General features: G+C 42.5%; 1 protein-coding gene across 1 annotated transcript; it reads left to right on the plus strand.

Moving 5' to 3' along the window:
• Nucleotides 1-587: 587 nt before the first annotated feature.
• c14h11orf96 (chromosome 14 C11orf96 homolog) lies at nucleotides 588-1,663 on the plus strand. The gene has a single exon (XM_068046456.1). The coding sequence runs from the start codon at nucleotides 693-695 to the stop codon at nucleotides 1,059-1,061; it is 369 nt and encodes a 122-aa protein (XP_067902557.1). The 5' UTR covers nucleotides 588-692; the 3' UTR covers nucleotides 1,062-1,663.
• Nucleotides 1,664-19,471: the final 17,808 nt, after the last annotated feature.

Consider the following 19,471-nt stretch of genomic DNA (forward strand, 5'->3'; position numbering starts at 1 on the left):
TAATCTGAATGTACATAACACAGTCTGGTGTGCTCCCAGCCAGTAATGCACCTTGAGCTTGATACAAAAACAAAATACTGCGGATGCTGGAAATCCAAAACAAATAATTAATGAAAGGTCATTGACCTGAAATGTGAACTCTGTTTTTCTCTTCACAGATGCTGCCTGACCTGTTGAGTATTTCCAGCGTGTTCTGATGTTGTTTGAGCTTGGTACGACTCTTGCTGTTGCCATTATTTCAGCTCTTTCCCACGTTACAGCCATGCAACGTGCGCCACTAATAGAAAATAAAGTCATTTCCACATGAGATACACCGATTTATTGAATGTAGATTAAAACTGATGGGCGACACATCAAGGTTGCAAATTCGTCTTTGCAAACGCTGTGCTCTGTAAGTGTAGTAAACCCCGGCATTGCAGTAATTCCATGCTGATGGCCAGCGGGAGCTGCAGCCGGAACTTACTCCTACCGGTGATAAAGTAGCACACCATTAATGAAATAATTTTTATTTCATGTACGTCAGCCCCCCCAAAAAAGCAGGATTGCTTTAAATGGCAACTAGTGTCATCGGAGCCTGCGCACACGTGGGCAGGAGTTGAATATATAAATTGCCTCTCCAGTAACCAGCGACTCAAAGTTGCGTCAACTTGGAGAGTGCGGTTGTTGTTTAGAAACGGTCAGAAGGCAGCGCGATGGCAGCGGGCAAGCAGGGCGAGGTGGTGGGCATCTGCACCAGCTACCAGGCGGTGATGCCCAGCTACGCCGGAATAACAGAGGAATTCCCGCAGTCGCTGCGTCGCCAGTTGCAAAAAACCAAACTGAAGCAGAGGAGACCCCGGGAGGCCAGGTTTAAGACCCAGCCCGTCACCTTTGATGAAATCCAGGAGGTGGAAGAGGAAGGGGTGTCAGCCCTGGAGGAGGAGAAAGCTAAGAAATCCTTTCTGCAGTCGCTGGAGTGTCTCCGAAGGAGCGCGCAGAACTCCCGAGTTCACAAGTCAAGTTTAAGCAACTCAAAGCTGAGGTACAGCCTGGATTCCAGCGACTCGGATTCGGCCCATTGATCAGCATGTTCACCGGCCCACACGCCCCCCAAACAAAAGTACTGTGCTTCATAATGAAGTTTTTTTAAGTTGTATTTTGTTTAAAAAAAAAGTCTATTTTCAAAAGGGAACCTTTTATGCTTTGACTCGTGCAAACCAGGAATAAGTTCTGATGTGAGATGTCATTTTGTGCTTGGATTTTTGCAAGTTGTGGATGAAAGCTCTTTGCAGAACCTTTTCCCCTCTCTGTTTATCCAAGTGACTGGAGAGCGAAATGTTAACGAGCGAACTGGCAATTTATGCCTTTTTTGGACATCGCTGAAGTTGGGATATGGATGTAAAATGCAACTTAATTTTTTAACCGGTTGTTTTCTACTCTGCTTTCAGAATAATTAAAATGCAAGATGTTGTTATTTCCAGTAAATTTCCTTCTTACACGTTACCGAATCGGACAGCAGATGCTGGAAGTGTTGAGTTTAAAAACGGCCGGACTCTTGCCAAATTTCACCTATGTAATGCTTTTAATACTTAAAATCGGTAATTTATATGTTTGTACTTTTGTGATAGTTGCAAAAAAATAAAATTGTAATGCCTTGCGATTAATAAAATCAATGTACACTTAGCATCCTTTTAATTATTTTAAATGTTTTTTTCAATTGTTTGGCTTGAGCTTTTCACATGACCGTGAAGCCTGCCAATAATGGTGATTACCGTCCCATTCGTTTTAATTTTAATGTATCTCAACCACCAGTCTATTCAACCTGGCCTAGCTGGGTTTGGTTTCATGTTTATGTAATCACGAGGGTATTTTCTCTTCCTGTAGAGCCAGCAGTTAGATCATATTGTGCCGGATTTGCGTTTTCCACTTCGCGTCAATAAATAACATTAGAATTGATACATGTGCTTTGTTTGCCCCCTCGAGTCTGCACGTACTCCCAAATGGTTAGATAACTTCGACTTTTTTCCCCTTTAAAAAAAATCCTGAGTTTCTATTTTACATTAATTAATGTTACTATCTATCCCCTCGCTTCTCTGAAAGCAGGTGCGAGGAGACTGGGCTGAAGCATCGACCTGTTGGCCTGAATAGCCTGTTTCTGTAGCAGTCAGTTTTTAATGGGAGGTTGCCACTGCTGCAGTCTTCAGGAGCCGTGATTGTAACTCATTTCCCACGTGTTATAAAGAAGCTAGAACGCCGTTACGTGCACCGATTGCATTTGATTTCCTTCTCGCCTCCGCCCCATTTGTTGGGCTATAATTGATCGCCCCCGCTATATTTCCAATTGAAATACGACCAGTGTTTGTATAAATGAAACCGCAATTCCTATTAACATCTGATGCAGCGCTTTGGCCGATGCAACGCACTAGGGCTATTTGCTGTCAATTTTATACTTCTATCATATTATCTATATTCGATTTTTGTTTTAATAAGTACGCAACCAAGCAATCCCCAAAACACTATTCCTAATTTGGATCGGCACCAATCATTTCCTTGTGTCACGATGTCTGGTGACGCCGGATAAAGTGCGTCCGTGTGATCATTACTGGAATTACAGAATCACGCGTGTCTGAAATGCCATGAGGGGATCATCTCTGATGGTGAAATCACATGTCAATTTCCAACACACGAGCACTGCTGCAAGAACCCACCTAAACTTCCAACATTTTTTAAAATAATGGTACGTTTTCACAAAATGTACATGAATAATAACAGATCGTTATCGCATTGCACTTTGTGGGATCTTGCTGTGCGCAAATTGGCTGTCGCATTTCTCACATTACAACAGAGACTATATTTCAATAAGTACTGCATTGGCTCTAAAGGGCTTTGGACGTCCTGAGGCCGTGAAGGGTGCTATATAAATGCAAGACTTTGTTGTCTGAACCTTGTGATGTGCGGCTGTTTTGGAATGCATTACTTAGTAATGGTTTACAGTATAATTTAATTTGATTGTCATACTTTCAAACTAAATATGCAGTGGAGAACAATGGTTCTTTATCAATTTAAGTAAGAGGCCTCTGATTAAATCATGTGATTCAAACAGAACCATTGCGTAATCCAGTGTTGTCCATTGCTTTAGCTATTAGCCACCTGATTGGAAACACAGATGTGGCTAATTCCACTTTTGATTAGTAAATAAACTACTAATAGACACAGTTGTTGGGCATGTGATCTCAATACTCTTACAGTATTTGCACATCTACTTTAACATTTTTTTATGCATTTGTTGGTAAAAAGAAAAGCAGAGCGTGCAAGTGCTTTTTGATGATTGTGTGTGCTGTACTTCCTTGATTACCGCTTACTGGCTATCAGCAAAAATGGTGTGACATGGGTGAAAATGCCGGACTTCAGCACCATAGAAACATCCAAAATATTGTATGGAGATTGGAGCTATCCTTGTGGTCAGCATGACCAATCCAAGTAACCACTGCAGTCTGTCTAAAGAAAACAGTTCAACCAATAATGAGAAGCTTCAACATGCCATTTTATGACGAGGGCAATCAGTGTCCAAGCCCAATCTAGTCAGAGGGCAGGGGTGGATCTGGTGCCTCTTGTGAGAGCCAATATTTTCCGTATCCCTGAAGTCAAAGTATTGTTTGCAACTGTTGGCCAAAACCTAGAAGCTGCACTAAGATGTGCTGTGTCTGCTAAATTTATACCACAATTCCAAACTTTGGTGCAATAGAAAGACTGCAAAGTTTTGCACTGAATGATGGTAGATATTTCTTAAGCAAATAAACACAAGGTACAATTACCTGTGTTGTGGGTATGGTGTTTTCTACTAAAATTAGAATGTGGGGCTAAAAAGATATTGTAGCCATTCCTGTGGCTATTCAGTGATTTACATTGGACAGCATTGATGTAATCAATTGTGCAGTTAGAATTTTATTTCACAGACTTACCTGTTAAGTATGTAGGTGTATCTTATTTTTAGAAATGTACTAAGTTGAGCAATAAATACAAGTAAATTCACAAAAAAATATATTAATTGTTAGTAAAATGCATAAACTAGAAAAGTACTCTGCAATCTCAGCCAATATATCTTCAAATATCCTGTAGTCAGCTGTGTAATTAAACATATGCCCACATATAAGGCTGAGCAGATTGCAGATTACTCCTCGGTGACTGGAAATATCTGTTATATCACAAGGTTACCATAAGCTTCTATTTATAGTTTTTTTTTGCATACTTTGGACATTAAACACATTTTTAAAAGTAATTTCTTCATACAAAAATGTCTCATGTATACTATATTTTTGTGACTGTGATGTGTTATCTGTGAAATATAATTGCTTACTTACTTCGTTATTACTGTGCATGAGTGTTCTAAGTCAAACTTGTGTCATGACTAATGACACTATACAGTAAACTTCATAGGTGATGTGGACCTAGCAACTCGAGTGGCAAATCACAAGTAAGTTATGGTTGCTTTGCAAAACTATTTACCAAATGTCATAGTTTGCTAATAATATTTGTATGCTTTTAATGAAAAAAGTATGATTTTAATAATTTGTCCAAAAAATTCTCTTGTCCTTTCTTTATGCTACACTTTCATTAGTATGTGAAAATATAACATAGTTTTAATAATGTATTTCCCAATACAAGTGTATTTAAAACAAAAAAATAATTTGGGATCTGTTTGGTTAATAAACAAGAAAATCTGACTAATGTAAATACACCAACATTGCAATTGTTTTTGTTAGGGATTTGCCTAGTGGATAAAATATTGTATCCAGAGGATTCCTGATATCTTTTCTGTTTATTTATGCAAGTTATTCATAGAAATTAATATGAATATTGCATTTAAACTGAGAAGCACTGATAAACAATTTGCTGATGAAAATGCATAATGCAGTATCATCACAAGCCAGCAAACATGTCAACAACAACTTGCCTCTATAGAAATGCCGTTTAATGTAAAAAAAAAGTCACAAGGTGCTTCACTGATGGGTATATGCAAAACAAATGTGGAGCTTCCCCTCAAATGCATCTATGCTATTTGCCTCATCTACTTCACTTGGGCTGATAAGTGGCAAATAACATTCACTCCACACAAGTGCCAGGCAATGGCCATCTCCAATAAGAGAGCTTCCACCCATCTTCTCATGGCATTCAACAGCATTACCACCATTGAATTCCCCACCATCAACATCCTGGGGGCTACCATTGACCAGAAGCTAAACTGGACTAACCATATAAATACTGTGGCTACAAGGGCAGGTCAGAGGGTAGGAATTCTGCAGTGAGTAACTCTTCCTAACTCCCCAAAGCCTGTCCACCACCTACAAGGCACAAGTCAGGGGTGTGATGGAATACCCTCCACTGCCTGGATGAGTGCACCTCCAATGACACTCATGAAGCTCAACAGCATCCAGGACAAAGCAGCCTGCTTGATGGGCACCCAATCCATCTCTTTAAACATTCACTCCCTCCACCACCAGTGTACAGTGGCAGCAGTCTGTATCATCCACAAGATGCACTGCAGTAATACACCAAGGCACCTTAGACAGCACCTTCCAAACACACGATCTCTACCACCTAGAAGAACAAGGGCAGCAGTTGCATGGGAACAGCACCACTTACAAGTTCCTTACCAAACCACACACCATCCTGACTTGGAACTATATCGCCGTTCTTTCACTGTCACTGAATCAAAAACCTGGAACTCCCTAACAGCACTGTGGGTGTACCCATACCAGATGGACTGCAGTGGTTCAAGAAGGCAGCTCACCACCACCTTCTCAAGGGCAATTAGGGATGGGCAATAAATGCTGACATTGCCAGAGAAGCTCACATCTCGTGAACAAATTTTTTAAAAATGTGGTAGCAAGTTCCACACTCTAACTGGTTTCTGGGTAAAGAAGCTCCTCCCGAAATTCCATATTGGATTTATTGGTGATAATCTTATATTTATGGATCATAGATTTGATCTCCCACACAAATGAAAATATTTTCTCCAGGTCTAGCCTAGCACACCCATTATTTTAAAGACCTCTATCAGGTCACCCAATATATCAGCCTTCTCTTCGCTAGAGAAAAGAACTCCAGCTTGATTAATCTTTCTTGATAGGTGTAACCTCTCAGTTCTGGTTCCATCATCCTTGTAAATCTTGCAGCTTCTCCACTGTCTCTAAATCTTTCTTGTGGTCTGGAGACCATAATTGTGCACAATACTTCAAGTGTGGTGTAATCATGGTTCTATGTAAGTATTACAACCTGGTGAGAAAGGTGTGTAGGGGTCCCTGTCAGCCTTCACCTGGTCTTACCGTAACAGGTTTAATTTTAAACACACTGTGTTTTCAGCTCCTCCTCGGTGAATCCTTTTTCACCGCTTTCCAATTACAAGGCAAAGAAACCAGCACAAACAGGCTTTCTTAAGTTTCAAGATGAAAAGTTGAAATTTATTAAACTTAAGCTCTAATTCGGTTGATACACGACGCGCCCACGCTAGCATGCATATGCAACACATCCATGCAAATAGAGACAGAAACGAGCAGAAGAAAAATAAAGTGGAAAAGTTTGAGGCAGGATCTGAAGAGTTTTTGTTATGGTTCTTTGAGTTCACTGTAGAGTCCTTGATTGTAGGTAGATTTTTCTTTTCGTTGGGGCCCAGTATTCCTCTTAAATCTCGTTCGCTGTAGGAGACTTTTCTCTCTTGGGGTTCATGTGTCTTCAGTGGATTCAGAGGCATGTGAGAAAGAGATGGTAGCAGACAGGAGAGATCTTCTCAGTCCAGGAGCAAACAGACACTCTCAGTTCAAACTGTCTGTACAATTCAGAAAACCCCAGATTGCCAAGCAGGTTAGTCATGTGACTAACTGGTCTGACTACGTCTTGGATTGTATCACCTTAGCAGTCTCTGGAATGCTCCTCTTACACACAATATCTGGTGATCAAGGTCCATTGTGGGTTGAACGTTTCAGGGAATGGTCCTTTGTCCTTCCAATCACCGTCTGTTAATATGCAAATGTCTTTTCCAGCCACAGCTGATCTGTTTAACAAATCCTTTTTTCACTCCAGTAACAGTTTAAAATCAATCTTCATGACAAAATTAATGTGCCTCATTCATGTCAGGTGGGGGCCTAGCATGACAATAAGTTTAACATAACTTCTCTGTTCTTCAATTTTAGCCCAATACTTTGTTTGCTTTTATTTATGGTCTCATTATTTGTCTCTAGTGTTGGAGATTTTTGTGTATGTACCCCTGGACCCCTTTGCTCCTCTACCCCATTTAAAATCTTTCAAGGAGTATATGGCCAAACAAATATATTTTGCTGCAAAAGATATAGCTTTATGTGCAGAACTATAAAGATCACTTTTAATTATGCCTCTTGAATGAGGATAGCGAACTACAATACCATTTCTCCAATATAATTCCTGATATGCTGCATAATCATTTCAGCATTGCCATAAGGCACATGTCTTTCTCCCTCTATTCCCTCTCCACTGAAATTCTGACCACTCAATTACTTTTGTTGACTACTATGCTTGCTGATAACATCCCGGCCTACCTTTTTCACCACTTCTCTCAACTCTGCAAACATCTCTATACTGTCTAACATTCAGTAACCAATGAGTTAAAATTTCTTGCAATGGAAGACCAAAGGTGACATTTTCCATCCTCTCAGAGAACTATGTTCCCTTGTCTTTGACTCCACTTGCTCTCTAACCAACTAATTATATCCATTGTCAATTCCACTTACTTTCACCACGACAATATTAGTTGTGTTCTCCTCCAGCTTACCCCAAAAATGCTGAAACTCTTATGCATTCCTTCATCAGCTCTCGGCTCAATTTCTCCAACATCCTCTTGCCATGTTCCCAACCTTCACCCTGCAAAAACTCCAATTCATCTAAAATTCAGCTGTCTGTATCCTGTCCTGCAGAAATTCTCACCTTCTCATCAGTTTGTTTTCTGTGCATTCCTTCCTTCCTTTGTCTCACCATTGGCAGCAGAGTCTTCAACTACATTGGCCCTACATCTCTGAAATTCCTTGCTTAGATCCCTATGGCCGGTATTTTATGTTGGCGACAGGGTTTTCGACCAACTACTAAAGCGCTGGTGAGGGCCCCATGTTGCCAGCTCTGGCGAAGGCCCACCAAATCAAGTGCCATTTAGACACTTAAGTGGACAGCAGCAGGCCTTCCCCGGGATCAAGGACCAATGACAGGTGTCCCGCCCTCTGATAGTTGTCAGCCAATCAGAGGCTGGCAGCTGTTTAACTGAGCAGCGCCACCATGGAGGTGGTGGCTGCTGCCGGTACTTGACTCACCAGAGGCGAGGAACCCAGGCCACAGATAAGTCAGGGCAGGAGGAGTTTCGCAGGGTGGGTATCGCGGGGGAGGGGGAATGTAGGGGGAATCAGCAGCAAGGGCAGGGGGTGGCTCTTAGCCAGCCCCCCACTTCCCGATGCTGAGTCCCTCCATCAGGCACTAAGTGCCTTTTGGAGGGACCTCCACCACCAGAGCTGGCAAGCAATCTGCATGGATTTGCTTGCCGTGCTCCCCTCACAGTGATAGGCTCGTCCCGCCACTGGGCTAATGCCAGTGAAGGTGGGATGAGGCCCTTAATTGGGTATCAATTTAAAAAAAAAAATTTTTCATTTCCAAAATATACTTTATTCATAAAAATCTGTAAAAAATACATGACAAAACAGTTCAAAACAGCACCAAGTCAAAAATTACAAACAGTGCAAAGGAGGTCAGTTTCCTTCAATACAGGAGTGAGTTGCCTCACAACCCTTCCATTTCATTTGTCATGCCTTTTACATTTTTACATTTTGCAGCACTCAAAATTTTCCTGATACAATTCGAGAGGTTTTTCAGGGATCCAGCTCCTCCATTCAGCTTGATGGGGGGACCTTACACAGTGGTCTTTCCCCACTGAGCCTTTGCTGCGGCTGCCCCAAGCTTTCGTGCGTCCCTCAGCACGTAGTCCTGGACCTTGGAATGTGCCAATCTGCAATATTCGGTCGTGGACAACTCTTTGCACTGGAAGACCAGCAAGTTTTGGGCAGACTAAAGGGCGTCTTTCACCGAATTGATAGTCCTCCAGCAGCGGTTGATGTTTGTCTCGGTGTGCGTCCCCTGGAACAGCCCGTAGAGCACAGACTCCTGTATTACAGAGATGCTTGCGATGAACCGCGACAAAAACCATTGTATCTTTTTCCACACCTGCTTTGCAAAGACACATTCCAGAAGGAGGTGGGCAACCGTCTCTTCCCCACCACAGCCACTTCGAGGGCATTGTGCAGAGGGGGTGAGACCTCAGGTGTGCATGAAGGATCTGACGGGAGGACCCTTCTCACCACCAGCCAAGCTACATCTTGTTTGAAAGTTCTGGTGATGAGGCATTCCGCCAAATGACTTTGGCGGTCTGCTCGGGGAACCATCCGACAGGATCCACCGTCTCCTTTTCCCGTAGGGCCTTGAGGACATTCCGTGCAGACCGCTGCCTGATGGATCGGTGGGTATTAATTGCCCATTTAAGGGCTTCAATTGACAGTGAGGTGGCTAGGCCATTCACAGGCTTTTCTGCCCCAGACTTAGTTTAGGTGGAAGCGTCCATCCCACTCAATTTATGCTCTCTCGGCCTCCAAAGTCGCCACAGGAGAGAGCATAAAATTCCCCCCATGTCTCTGCTTCAGAACTTTACACCTTCAAAAGCCATCTTTCAACCCAATATTTTGACCAACCATCATTTACATAGTGACCCTGCATTGGTTTCTTCCTGTCCTCCTTACACCTCTCCCCACCGACCCCCTCCCCACATTCTGTAAAGCATTTTGGTACATTTTCCACCTTACAGCTACCGTATACATACAATTTGAAGGTTTCTAACAATACAGCAGTGACTACATTTCAAAAGTACCTCTGGCAGTATAACACTTTGAGACTTCCTGAGGTCATGAAAGATGCTATATAAGTGCAAATCCTTTTTATCTAACCTGTCAAGAAAATCACAGTTTAAATTTGGTCAGTTTGATACATAAAACGTTGCAATAAATCATGGTATTATTCTCTCATCTTACATCTATGGAACACCTAATCTTGGAGGTTGTAGTGTCTTGTTGCCTGAGTCCTATTGTGCCATTTGTTCTATGAAGCTAAAGCCGGCCCCTGCTCTCCTACAATAGTAGGAACACTGCGTTATGATACACATCCTGCTTGATGCTTTTTGAGGCAGTGGCTCGGATTTTGTGGTCAGTGGCAAAGTGATGGCGCTCACCGCGGACCTCGAAGAATACTGCCCACAGAGATCCAGCAATGTCTGTGGCATAGATTTCCCCTTTCTCAACATTTCATTTTGGCAGCAGCTATAAGGATCTCCGGCATCCAGCAACAGTGATGCCACCAAGCGGGTTAATCAGTCAATTATATTGAAGAATTCTCACAGACAGCAAACCAAGAAGTAAAATGCACTGATTATTCTTACATTTTTAATCATTTTACAGAAAGTGAAATAAAACTTGAAACATACTCATGGGATTAAGGTAGACGCTGAAATACCATAAACAAACTTTAAAAATATTACTTTAAAAACCTATAGAATTTTTCTATCATAATAGAGAAATTTGATATTCCACAAATATAAAGTAAGTTTTTCAGGGCCAGAGAGGTTGTTCAGCAATAATTGTGACTTAGTGCACAGGTGAAGAGCCAATTACACCTCATTCTACAGTGAGACTGATAGCCTAAAAAGTGGAAGTTCACATCAAATCAAAGGGGTCTTCAACAGCACACACTGCGGAGGGCAAGGGAATCACAGACAGCAACTTCTGGATTTACATGTTTAACTGCATATGTATGGATGCCAGAACTTGCTATCAGTTTCACAGAGTAATAATGGGGCCGCTGATAGTTTCAGTATCATTATAATCACAAAATCTGGGCCGGTGATGATATCTGGGGACATTGCTACATGCCAGTGCATTTCATCCACTGACATCATCCAAAGCTATGTGGCACATGCGTGGGACATCATTCATACATTTATGAAATGTGCTAGAAATGCTCATCGGTGGGAAATGGAGAGACAAGATGCAAAACTAAAATACAAAATAGTTGTTTAGTAGTATAGAACTTGAATATTGCTGAAAATAGAGACATTTTGTCGAAGCTTTTCATCTTGCACTCATCAAGACAATCGCAAGAATAACCAATGTAAGGGAAAACAACAACTTATAATGTTAACAACATATTATCGTGATCTAGACCCACCACCATTGTGTGAATCAGTATTCATTGAACTTATGAACTTGGCAACTTGTGCCATTGAGTTCAGTTTTAATGACAATGTGTATGCCCAAATAGATGGTGCTGCCATGGGATCCCCTCTAGGCCCAGCTCTCGCAAACATCTTTCTTGGGTTCCATGAGAAACATGTCTTTGATGGAATGACACCTAGCCTCCTACCTCTTGCATATTTCCGATATGTAGATGATACGTTTGCTATATTTGAATCCGTAGCTGCATGTAATAATTTCCTTACACGTCTTAATGGGCTCCATCCTGTGCTCAAATTCACCTTTGAAATGGAGCAGTCAAATGAGTTCCCTTTCCTTGACGTACTAGTTGAGAAATCTGTTAAGGGATTCTCTACCACAGTGTACTGGAAACCTACCTTCATTGGTCAATACACGCATTAGGATTATTACAGCTCTACGCGCTATTAGATTGGTTTTTTCGGCAGCCTTGTAAATAGGGCCCGAGCCATTTGCTCACCATGCAAGCTTGATGCTGAAATAGGGTGAATCAAAGACATCCTGTGTGACAATGGCTGCCCTGAACAGATCATTTCTCGCTGTATATCACGCAAACTTATGAATGGGACTAAGGCCGTCTTTTTTGGCCCTGAAAAATGCTCAGTCTACCTCAACTTATCCTGGAAGGGTAATATATCCCAAAACTTTGAGCAACAGGTAAAGCTAGCTGTTTCACGCTGCTAATATGCAGTAGCAACACATGTGGTGTTCGCCACTAACAGGATGCTGCCGTCAAGCCAAAGAAATGTCCTGCCTATCACACAAATGAGTATTGTGATATATGAATTTCAATGTCAGTGTGATGCTAGGTGTATAGGCCGTATGTCCCAAAGACTGGCAGATTGTATCAAACAACATGTCCCTTCTGCTGTTCGCAACAGGCAAGGTACAGGCCATACCCAACCAGCCCATGCTTGCAAAACTCAAAACACAGTGTCCAACATTAGATGTGATTCTGCAATTGGACAACATTTGCTAAATAATTCACAGTGTGCTAAGAATTAGGCTGACAACCAATTTAAGATAGTAGGGCTCGCAGTATGACGCATTTGCGCATACTGGAAGCTACATATATTAATACACAGGACTCTGTTCTTTTCAGCCAGAAAGAATATGTACCAACTTTGCGCCTGTTTCAGCTGAACAAAATAAATGACAGCCATTCACTGGCTTATTCCTCAGGGCAATGCCTTGACCAATCAGAGTCAAGCTGCCTGGTTTAAATTTCAAACAAAGCTTGGCAGTTAACTGTCAGTCACCATAAACTGGTACATTTTCCATGGCAACGCCTTTACCAATCAAAATTCACTTGCCAACCAATCAGCATTCTCTTTTCATGCAGTATAAGTTGTTGTTTTCCTTTACATTGGTTATCTTGCAATTGTCCTGATGAGTGCAAGAAGAAAAGCTGCAACAACATGTCTCTATTTTCAGCAATATTAAAATAAAAATATTTTCCCTTGCAATAATTATATTCTTAAGAATAAATCATTTATATAATGCATTATATATTTAATAAATAATTTACATAATATATTATAACATAGATCATTTACATAATACATTATTTATACAATATATCAGTTTTATAGTGCATCACTTATATAATCAACTTGTGTTCTCACTAGCATCTGCATCTACTTGGAATGCATTGCTAATAAGTGATATTGGCAAATAATTCAAAATTAAATCTTAAAAGCACATAATGAGCAAAATGGCTTAGAAGTCTTTTGAGATCCATAAGATAAGGAAGATCCTGACTGTACCATATTCATAAATTATTCATTAATCCTATTAACATAGCCCAAGCCAACAGAATTGCTGAATTTAATTGAGTTTGTTTTATTTTTCCCAGGTTTCTGTATATTATTTGTTTGGAAATATGTGTACATGTGTATAATCGTGTATAATTGAAAAGACCTTTGGCGTGAAATTCAGATCACGAGTGCCCGTAGTTTGGGTATCCAAAATGGTGTCTGTGGCGTGTGTACACACCAGATGCCACATTGATGAGTGTTAGCGCATGCATAGTGAACAGCCGCCGGAAGTACACAGAGCAGGCAGATCACGATATCAATCAGCGTGCGATACCAATTTGATGGCAGCCGTGCCATTTTGGAGCTCAATGCTGTAACTGATGCTCCCTCTTAAACTCACACAGCTGAACATGTGTTCAGCAGCAGAAAGGATGCCCACCAGCACTATTTAAAGGGATTATCAACTACTTAGAAGTTAATTGCTGTTTGATTTTTTTCTGTCTGTTGTTTTGATTCTACAAATTTTTGGTGCTTTCTATAGTTGTCTCAAGTCACCAAGGTCTACAGGGAGTGGTGTGGCAGAAACAGGTTGAGTGAGGTCGTGGTTTCACTAGGATTGCAGGATTCCCCGTGGTGCAGGGTGTCATTGATTGCATGCACATCGCTTTGCAGGCACTGCATGTGAACTCTGCCCTATAGCACAACCAAAATGGATTCCACTCGCTCAAAGTTCAGCTCGTGTGTGCCACCATTCAATTCAGCAAGCGGTTCCTTCCATGCATCATGTATAATCACTGCCGCATGGACTCCACCCGACTTAATCTAATGAGGAAATGCTTGCAAACTTTCTCCACAATCCTCTGAATTCAGACTGAGTAAAACACCAAGACTATTTTGCCAATACCATATCATACATTATTTATCATTGACGAACTATAATCCCTGTTTTAAAAATGATTTTGTACCCTTCTCATCTTCAGACCTGTTCTTCACCAGGTATCTATCCAGTTCTTTTTTAAAGGTGTTTATCAATGCACCATGCTTTAGTTAAAAATTATTACACATATCTAATAATCATTGATAAATTAGTTCCTTCTAATCAAGTCCTAATTCTCCCCAATACTAGTTGACATTACCAAGGGCATCAGTTCCTTGGGCACTCTCCCTACCCTTTCAAAATATCCATGACTAACCCCTCCTCAAAACAAAACATCCACCTTCTCCAGCTACTGCGCCATCTCTTAACTCCCTTTCCTCTCTACGATCCTCAATTGCATTTCATAATCTAGCTCTGTGGTCATCTCTATCAAAACTTCCTTTTCAAATTCCTCCAGTCCCGTTTGCACCCTGCTTACAGTACAGAAACATCCCTTTCCAAAGTCATGATTTATCTTCCTTGTGAATGTGATGTGGTACATGATCTTTGCTCTCTCTATAGGATTTAATATGATCGACCATGTCATACTCCACCATACTATTCCTCTGTTGTCCTGCTGCACAGGACTACCTCTGTGTGGTTCCACTCCTCCTACCTATCTGAATGCAGCTGATGCAACTCTATCATGGCTTCTCTTCTCACTTTCCACTATCACATCCAAAGTCCCCAAAGGATCTATTCTTTGCCATGTCCTCTTGCTTGTTCCCCTTCAATTACAGGCACCAAGCCAACTTCCAGCTGATGGCATTCAACTGTATCTTTCCATCACCTCTCTTGACCCCATAAACATCTTTTATTCTGTTAGACTTCCTGTCTGACACTAAAATGTGAAACAGTCCCAATATTCTGTAATTGAACATTGGGAAATCCATAGCCATAATTTACGGCCTCCTCAATAAATTCCACTCTCTTGCCATTGAGTTTATCTCCTTCCCATAATACATAGCTCTTAGATAACTGATTTTCCTGGTGTTTCATCTAATTTGTCCTAAACAGCTTCCCAAAAGGGTGGTGCTGTTGTTGTATGGCGTACCGACCTCTACCTTGCAGAAGCTCAACGCCAACTCACAGACACCTCTTCCTACCTCCCTCTGGACCATGACCCCACCACCGAACATCAAGCCACCGTCCAAAGGACTGTCACTGACCTCATCTCCTCTGGAGATCTTCCCTCTACAGCTTCCAACCTCATAGTCCCGCAACCCCGGACAGCCCGCTTCTACCTCCTTCCCAAAATCCACAAACGGGACTGTCCCGGCAGACCCATTGTGTCAGCCTGCTCCTGCCCAACTGAACTCATTTCTTCCTATCTAGACTCTATCTTTTCTCCGCTGGTCCAGTCTCTTCCCACCTACATCCGTGACTCTTCTGACGCCCTACGTCATTTTGACAATTTCCAGTTTCCTGGTCCCAACCGCCTCCTCTTCACTATGGACGTCCAATCGCTCTACACCTCCATCCCCCACCAGGATGGTTTGAGGGCTCTCCGCTTCTTCCTGGAACAGAGGCCCAACCAGTCCCCATCCACCACCACCCTCCTCCGTCTGGCTGAACTTGTTCTCACATTGAACAACTTCTCCTTCAACTCCACGCACTTCCTTCAAGTAAAAGGTGTCGCTATGGGTACCCGCATGGGTCCTAGTTATGCCTGTCTTTTTGTGGGATATGTCGAGCATTCTTTGTTCCAGTCCTACTCAGGCCCCCTCCCCCAACTCTTTTTCCGGTACATTGATGACTGTATCGGTGCCGTTTCCTGCTCCCGCCCCGAACTAGAAAACTTTATCAACTTTGCTTCCAATTTCCACCCTTCTCTCACCTTTACATGGTCCATCTCTGACACTTCCCTTCCCTTCCTCGACTTCTCTGTCTCCATCTCTGGGGATAGGTTGTCTACCAATATCCATTATAAGCCCACTGACTCCCACAGCTACCTCGACTACACTTCTTCACACCCTACCTCCTGTAAGGACTCCATTCCATTCTCCCAGTTTCTCCGTCTCCGACGCATCTGCTCTGATGATGCCACCTTCCATGACGGTGCTTCTGATATGACCTCCTTTTTCCTCAACCGAGGATTTCCCCCCACTGTGGTTGACAGGGCCCTCAACCGTGTCCGACCCATTCCCCGCACCTCTACCCTCACCCCTTCCCCTCCCTCCCAGAACCGTGACAGGGTTCCCCTTGTCCTCACTTTTCATCCCACCAGCCTCCATATCCAAAGGATCATCCTCCGCCATTTTCGCCACCTCCAGCGTGATGCCACTACCAGTCGCATCTTCCCCTCCCTTCCCCTGTCAGCATTCCGAAGGGATCGTTCCCTCCGTGACACCCTGGTCCACTCCTCCATTACCCCCACCACCTCGTCCCCGTCCCAGGGCACCTTCCCTTGCAATCGCAGGAGGTGTAATACCTGCCCATTTACCTCCTCTCTCCTCACTATCCCAGGCCCCAAACACTCCTTTCAGGTGAAGCAGCGATTTACTTGTACTTCTTTCAATGTAGTATACTGTATTCGCTGCTCACAGTGTGGTCTCCTCTACATTGGGGAGACCAAGCGCAGACTGGGTGACCGCTTTGCGGAACATCTCCGCTCAGTCCGCAAGCAGGACCCTGAGCTTCCGGTTGCTTGCCATTTCAACACTCCCCCCTGCTCTCATGCTCACATCTCTGTCCTGGGATTGCTGCAGTGTTCCAGTGAACATCAACGCAAGCTCGAGGAACAGCATCTCATCTACCGATTAGGCACACTACAGCCTGCCGGACTGAACATTGAGTTCAATAATTTCAGAGCATGACAGCCCCCCACTTTACTTTCATTTTTAGTCATTTTTAGTTATTTTTTCTTCCTTTTTTTTTGCATTCCTTTTTACATTTTTTACAATCTTTTTTTGCATTTATTTCATTTCATCTTAGTTTGTTCAGTTTGCTTACCCACTGTTTTTTTCAGGTTGTTTTTCTTCAGGTTTGCACTTGCTGATGTTCAATATTCAGTATATTCACACCTAATCTGTACTCATGCTTTGTCTTTCAACACACCATTAACATATTGTTTGCCTTTGCTCCGTGACCTTTTGGTCAGCTATGTGGCCTGGTCCAATCTGCACCTTCTCCTTTGTTATCTCTTGCCCAACCCCCACCTCACTTGTTTATAATCTGTGACTTTTCTAATATTTGTCAGTTCCGAAGAAGGGTCACTGACCCGAAACGTTAACTCTGCTTCTCTTTCCATAGATGCTGCCAGACCTGCTGAGTGAATCCAGCATTTCTTGTTTTTGTTCCCAAAAAGCTTGTGGCTCTCTGGAAATTAATCCTTTGTGCACTAAACCTAACATCATAATATAAATTACACTAAAATACTGTCCAAGCCAAATAAGTAAAAATCTCAAAATATTATAGTCAAGCACAAGAAAAGATCATTTCAACTCACCCATCAACTCTAATGCTTTTGTTTGCACATTACTTGGTAGATCATTTCAAATTGCTTATCACCATTTGAATAATGAAACACTTTTGAAGATCTGTTTTAGATTTACTTTTCATTAATTTAAATTTACGTCCTGTTGTTCTTCAGTCTGGTCTAACTCTGAGGTAATATTCTGGGTTCCCTTATCTATTTAATACTTTATGGAGTAGATTTTGCAAATTTTGAAGATCAGCTTGCCCTTTGCGATTGTCTGTTCTGGATGGAAAATTGGGCAGGGCATGTTGACCTCTACATCCAAAATGCTAAAATGTGATCACATTTCACAAAACTCTGCACCAGGAGTGCTAAATTGTAAAATTTATCTCCTACACAGTTCTATGAGACCCTTCCTAAGCTTCTGTCTCCACCAGAGTTCTTTGATCATGACTGAGCACTGTTTTTTGTCATGCCAAAAAAGGTCAGCCACTGATCAATGCTACTTCAAAAGAATCAGTTTTAAATAGAACTGGGTGTTTAAACAATAGAACCTTTGTGGATGAGCTGTGAAGAACTCCTGTGAGAATGTTCTGGAAAATTTACAGTGTGTTTTTCTCTGTCTTATAACTGAGTCCTATTCTTAAGTATTGAATGAAACTGCCCTGCTTGATGAAAAAGAGTTGTCACCATTGGAAAACAGTTTGCAGTTAAATTGCTGACTCATTTACACATATGTGTTTATTGTTATGAATGAGTTACATGAAAACAGATCCATTATTAAGACAAAATGAGTGACAGCTGATGGGTCTGGAAACAAAGGGGTCACTCTTTCTGTCCATAACGCCCTTTGTGCAGCAGTTCCTGGATGTTACAGACAAAAAAAGGGCAGGAACCCATAATGTTGTATCTCTGCCCATGTTTGCGTATTTCCAGAATAAAATAGATGGGAGTGGGAACCTTGTGTCCAAAACAGACAGGAGGATTTAAATGGCAAAGTAGTAATGTTATAATGCCTACCACGTAATCCTCCTGCTGTAATGCTGATCGACCACCTGTTAGGAGTTGCTAGGCTGCACTTGGTGATCAAAAGGCCTTTAAAAGGGCAGCCAACAACTTTCAGTTTGAAAATGTATTACGCGTTTGACATTAGTTTCAGTGATTTAAAAAATTGCTACTGCACTGTGTGGAGTAACACAGTGAAATTTATGAAACCTGTTTTTGTTTGCACAGTGGGTGTCTCCGTCAGAGTCTCATTGAAGATGTGCCACATGAAGGAAGAAGAGCAAGAGGAACAACTTTCGGAGAAGGGAGACAATTGGGCTGGATTTTACGAGGCCATTTAGAGCGTGTTCTGAACCGGGGGGGGTGGGCCTAAAATCCAAAAGGAACACGTAGAACTGGAAGTCCAACGGCTTTACATCATTTCTGGATTTTACCGACGGTGGTAAATATGGATGGTGGACTTCGCACATCGACGCAGCAGGAGAGTATTTATGGAATTTAAAAGGCAGATTAACTGGTATATTATGGTGCATTTCTGATTTTACTGATAGCGCATGGGAACCACAAACCTCGCCTGCTTAAAGGAGGTGGTAAGGAAGCAGGAGCACAGTGCTGTCTCTCTCAGCCAGCCATTGTGAGAGTCAGTGTGCTGTGCCAGGGAGGGTGGTGCACAGAGGGCATTGCCAAATGATGGGGGCGGGGGCGGTGCTAGCACTGTGGGAGTGTGCTGCCAGGGTGACATAGGGGCAGTGGCACTTGCTCTAAAGGAACAATTCAGAGAAAGGTGGGAGCCTGTCTGGATAGAAGGCTGGACGAGGAGAGAGGCCACCTGCCAGGGGCCTCATCCATCCAGGCTTTGGAGACTCCTTTGAGGAGGAGGAGCAGCTGAGAGGGAGAGAGGTCCAGGCATCGGCAGGAGCACATCAGCAAACTCAGGACCACAAGAGGGCCAGCCTCGGGGTCGGCAGGCCAGAGAAGGGCACGCCTCCTGCAGCCTCCTGCATTCAGAAGAGACTATCCCCAAAAGAGAATCTACTTTCTGAGGCTCCACTATCTCCAGATGTCCAAGCGT

Source organism: Heterodontus francisci, chromosome 14 (assembly GCF_036365525.1).
Source record: "Heterodontus francisci isolate sHetFra1 chromosome 14, sHetFra1.hap1, whole genome shotgun sequence".
Classification (NCBI taxonomy): Eukaryota; Metazoa; Chordata; class Chondrichthyes; order Heterodontiformes; family Heterodontidae; genus Heterodontus; species Heterodontus francisci.